Source organism: Trichogramma pretiosum, unplaced genomic scaffold, assembly GCF_000599845.2.
Source record: "Trichogramma pretiosum strain Unisexual culture from Peru unplaced genomic scaffold, Tpre_2.0 scaffold40, whole genome shotgun sequence".
In the NCBI taxonomy this organism is placed as follows: domain Eukaryota; kingdom Metazoa; phylum Arthropoda; class Insecta; order Hymenoptera; family Trichogrammatidae; genus Trichogramma; species Trichogramma pretiosum.
Window position 1 is genome coordinate 1,084,495 of NW_019641657.1, and position 5,332 is coordinate 1,089,826.

The following is a 5,332-nucleotide window of genomic DNA, read 5'->3' on the forward strand; positions in this document are numbered from 1 at the left end:
GACGCGACGTTCGTCAAAGTTTCAGGATTCGCGCATGAATCCGCGCGAGCACATACATACGCGAAAATGGCATATGTACGCGTAAAGGTGCTACCTACTCGCGCGCGTGTATGTGCGTATTTATATGCGTGTACTTATATACGTATTATAAAAGTAGCGGGACGAGTTTGCAGGCGAGTGGCGACGGCGCGGTGGCGGCAGCAACTGGTTGCACTGGCATCAGCGGAGCCAAGTGGCGGCGGCGGCGGCTGTGCATATAGCCTTCGCATTCTTTATAAGCCACAGAGCTCGCGAGTGAGAAAGAGAGAGAGAGAAGTGAAAGCCCGTCGGTTTCAGGGAAATTTCGTATACATATGTGTGTGTGTGTGTGTGGCTGTTGTTGAGCTGCATTGCTATAATGCGCGCTTAAAACTTTATTATGTGTACGTATACTTTGGATCGAAATAAAGTGTAAGATAAAAATATACGAGCTTGTGTGCTGCCTGCTGCACACGTGCATGAAGCGCGCATTATCCTTGCGAGATTCGAAATATCTCGTACTGTACTCGTACTGGTACTCGCGAGAGATGCCGGTAACGATCTCGAGGACATCGATTTTTTGACTTTCGCATACAAGCGTGCGCGCACACATACGTGTAGGGAGTTGGATAATAATTTTGTTGTCCGATGCTGTGTACGGCGTATGCCGTGGCACGCGCGCACAAAGAACAGCAAAACGTTCGCGCAAAAAATTATCGGCACGCAATCGTTGTAAAACATCAATAAAATGTATAAAAGCAAAAAAAGGAAAAATGAGCCATAAGACCTTACACATCAAAAATGTTGCCAACGCATTAGCAAAAGGCTACCACCTAACAGACAGTAGGATTATTCTCATTTTTATACATTAATGCTTATAGAATAAGACAAGGTCATACAATATAGGCAAGTACGCGGAAAGATAATTTTACCCCGAGAAACCCCAAGAAAAAAGAAACTATTTTTAAAAAATTAATGAAATTTCGGATTTTCTCAAGATCTAAGAGATTTTTGGAAATATTTCTTCAGTGAGTAAGAAAAAAAAGTAATTTAAAACTAAAAACTTTGGGGTTTATCGACGATTTTTAAAGGTACACGTACATCAGATGAAATATCGTATTTTTTTTTAATTTTTGGACTGTATCTTATTTAATCATTTATATAATTTTGAAATTTGATAATGTCTTAAGATAATTGCCATTTATGGATGAAAATTAGAGTAATCAGGAAGCTAGCAATTTTCCAATGTATTGTCAGCAGTTTTCTGATCGCCAATTTGACCCAGAAAATCAAAAGTGAAGTAAAGTGGGGTAGAGCCCTATGGGCAGTTTATCGTGGAACGATATTGATCGTTACGCTAACTTTAGCTTGAATCAGTCGACTGCTTACGACGCTATTGACAGCACACGTAAACAAAGGTAAGCCTAGCACCAATTTCAATTATCATCAAACAGAGTAGTATATCATCTCGATATTCTGAGATTTTCTCTTCTTTTTTGTTTGTCGTACAGACAATGTCGCACCCAGGGAAAATCCTTGCGTTGCTCCTGGTGGTGAGCCTCGGTGCTGAAGCATCGGCCAGTAGCTCGGAACCGATATTATTCTTTGGGCGTCAGTCCTACAAAGACTTGAGTTGGGTGGATGTCAAATGCACGGAACATCTGCCTGACCAAAACCGTACCCGGTGTGTGGTGAATCTCGTTCTCGAAAAGGAACCACGCGACGTGTTGACCAATGCTTGCCACGTCAGACTGAGAACGGGGCGCTACCCCCTCCAGCCCGACTCCATGCAGGTGGTTCGCTTTGGCGACTACAGGGCCATTCTGAGCTGGCAGGTGCAGCTTGAGCACAGCAATAAGACCAGCTGGCGACTCGGCGTCATGGACTTGAAGCGCTGCAGGTTTCACGAGAGCCCGATGGATCACGGCTGGAAATTACAACCCGTGAGCTTTGTCGTGCACGAGAATGAATTTACCGTCGTAGTCTTCAGTGAATCTCCAGATAGTCCGTGCGCCGTGCCAGACTCGGGTCGCAACGTGCCGAGGTGTAAGATCCGTTTCGACTATGAAGGCGATCGTATCGGCAATGCCGTGGTTTGGTTCGTCCAGCCCCAACGGGACGACAAAATGATAGTGGAACCGTTGGGGAATTCGATGGCTGGATACCTACTCATTGAGACTTCCAATCCAAAGAACTCGACTTCAGTCGTCGCTCGCGCTTCCATTATCAAAAATGACGGTAAACTGCTGACACTTGGTAGCTACGAGTTGGTGAGCAGCACATCAGGCAATCCTTACGATAACATAGCTTACTCGAAGGTCAACGGCATCATCGGCATCTGCGTCGAGACCAAAGGTGATCAGCTCATTTGCAGCCAGTTCGATCGGGAAGGCAATAAGACGCTCGAGAAGTCTATCCCGGTGAAGCGAAAGAACAAATACTTTATGATGAATCTGCCGCGTCCCGGTGGGATGATGTTGCTCAGTTACATTTGCACAGACCCGGACAACTTGTGCAATCTCGTGGACTCGATTACGATCTCCATATCAAAAATCGAAAGCAACGGAGACATCGTGCCGGATGTGTTTGAAAGGAAAGAATTGTACACGTGCAACAAAAAGTTGTATCGGGGTGACGTACAACTCTTTTCTGTGGGCCCGGATCACTACTGCTACACCCAAGCCTGTATCGGTTACCCGAAGGACGCCAGCATGAGGAGTCCCATGATTGACTCAATATGCTTTTTGGCACGATCGAAGGAGATCACCGATTCGAATACTAGAGGGATCGCATACTTCGATCATCACAGCTACTACAAGAACACGACTCACCTGACGGTGTACTGCGGCCACTTGGCCCATCGCGACGACGGCAAACAATTGTGCGAGGTGAGTCGCTACATCGATCAGCGCCTTCAGAAAACGTGCGAAGTCTGGCTGCAGTCGGACCAGCAACCGATCAAGCCTGAGCATATGCAGGCGCTGCTTTTCAACGACGACAAGGCCATTCTGAGCTGGCAGGCATACGCCAACGAACTCCACGGAGCGTGGCGATTGCTGGTCGTTCACTTCGAGGACTGCTCCTGGTATCAGCCCGAAACGAAGTCCTGGCCTTACGTGCCCACGAACATCGTGGTGTACAAAAATTATTTCGCTGCGGTGGTCACGAGCACGACGGAGGATTCGTGCAAGATGTCAGGCTCGGGCTACAACGTGAAGAGGTGCATGATGTTATTCGACGACAAAGGCCAAAATACCGCTGGGCCCCTCAATTGGTTCTTACAGTCCGAACGGGACGACGACATGACGCTGGTGCCGTTGGAGTACGAGAGTTCAGTGAACGGCCATCTGCTCATCGAGACGTCCAAAAAACCCAATTGGCTATTCGCTCGTGTCGCCATTGTGAAAAATGACGGCCAACTGGTGACGCTTCGCAGCTACCAGCACGTGAGCGATAAGTCAGGCGATCTACACGATGCGATAGCCTACTCGACGGACAACGGCTTCATCGGCGTCTGCGTTGAGATCCGAGAAAATGGCCAAGAGAAAATCATTTGCAACCAGTTCGATCGGGACGGCAAGCAGACGCTCGAGAAGATATTCAACTTGGGGCGAAAACAAGGGTTCGCCGTGATAAATCTGGCCAAGCCTGGCACTATGCTGCTCCTTCATTACGTGTGTACCGATCCTCAGAGCCGGTGCGAGAATCGAAACTCGTCGGTGGTCGTCGTATCGAGGATCGAAAACGACAAAGACACCCCCCAGCCTGTGTTCAACAGTTTTTCAGAATACCAGTGCGATAGGCGGTTCAATATAGCTTCAGCTCAGCTATTTGTGAAGGACTCGGGCCAGTACTGCTTCACGCAAGTCTGTTATAGGGACCCGAAGGATCAGGACAACTTCTACAGACCCGTGATTTACCCGACTTGCTTACCCGAAAAGGCGCTCGAAGCTACCGCCGACCAGAAGATGTTGAGGTTCATATTATGATGATGACGATTTTGTTTGTACACGCAGAGTGTACTTGGACACATTTTGGTCGATTAATTTTGTTTTTGTTCCATTTGATACAATTTTACTCTTGTTATAAATAGCTACCAGACGTTTTAAATTATAATGGGTACATACATTTGACATGACTTCAATCGAAATAAATAAATAGCTTTTTGAAATTAAAACGATCGGCCTCGTTGTTATATCAAAACCAGTGCTTTCATGTTAGTTAAATTTATGAAAATATGTTCACTTTAAAATGCCCAAATATTTCTAATTTTCTTCACTCTATAATGTGAAGATTGTGTGTCTCTTTGAATTTTTCCAAAATTAAAAAAGCACCTTTTGTTTTCGGAATGTAACTTAAAGAATTTTCCTACATTCTTGAATGAAAAAATTCACTTTTTAGCTTAAAAAACGTGAAATGCAAGAGATAAAAAAAAGGATAAAACTGACGTATACATGCGAACATGCTAGATAGTTTTCGCCCGTGCCGATACTCATCATAATTTTTCGCGCAATAATTTGCATTGTGTTGCGTATTCAAACCAACGTTACATTCGCGTTACTATACTTTTGGAATTCCCCACATTTATAATGCCACACTGCAGTCGCACGTATAAATGTACACAACTACGATTCGACTGCATTGAAAACAATCGATTGATTCGAGCTCGCGCATCGTAAATAATCGCTGAAAATTCGTCTTGTACGTAGCACTAGCAGCAGCGAGCAACTCTGCTGAAAATTTCAATTTATGTAAATGCATCGTCGCTCGCGCGCGCACATATTATAATAACTCTCTCAAAAGCGCACAGTGGAGTATAACAATAATGATGATGCGCGATGGCACGATAAAAGCCTGCCGTGCGCGAGGTACATAAAATTTGATTGATTGAAATTTTATGTACCTCTCGCGAGCTCAATATGTACGATGCACGTGTATTATATAGCAGATATACGAGGACTGCCAGTTGTCATGTGTGTGTTATATTATGAAGCTGTATTATCATGACAATGGCGCATTCGTTATAATAACGTGTACGAATCAATTTATTTTAAGAATATCGCGTGATATTTATGCATATTATTATATGTACTGTGCAGCGCGCGAATCGTCGTCACGCAAATTCACGAGATTGTTGTCACAAAAATCTGCTGGATGATCTCAACAATCGAGTTTAGATCCTTACGTATTAGAGCTTTCGCATTCACGTGTTGTGCGTATAGTGAATAATTCGGTGACAAGTTTTTCATCGAATTCCGAGATTCCACAGACTTGTTTCCTTTGTTTTTTGCCACAAAATCTGAATAATTTCAAT

At 44.7% G+C, this 5,332-nt stretch overlaps 1 protein-coding gene across 1 annotated transcript; it reads left to right on the forward strand.

Annotated features, from left to right (window-relative positions):
* The first annotated feature begins 1,368 nt into the window (after positions 1 to 1,368).
* On the forward strand, positions 1,369 to 4,195 carry LOC106657501. The gene is made up of 2 exons (XM_014379051.2): positions 1,369 to 1,436; positions 1,530 to 4,195. The coding sequence occupies exon 2, from the start codon at positions 1,533 to 1,535 to the stop codon at positions 4,005 to 4,007; it is 2,475 nt and encodes an 824-aa protein (XP_014234537.2). The 5' UTR covers positions 1,369 to 1,436; positions 1,530 to 1,532; the 3' UTR covers positions 4,008 to 4,195.
* Positions 4,196 to 5,332: the final 1,137 nt, after the last annotated feature.

Excerpts from the sequence above, each read along its gene's own strand:
- LOC106657501 (XM_014379051.2), top strand. The coding sequence starts at position 1,533 with ATGTCGCACCCAGGGAAAATCCTTGCGTTGCTCCTGGTGGTGAGCCTC.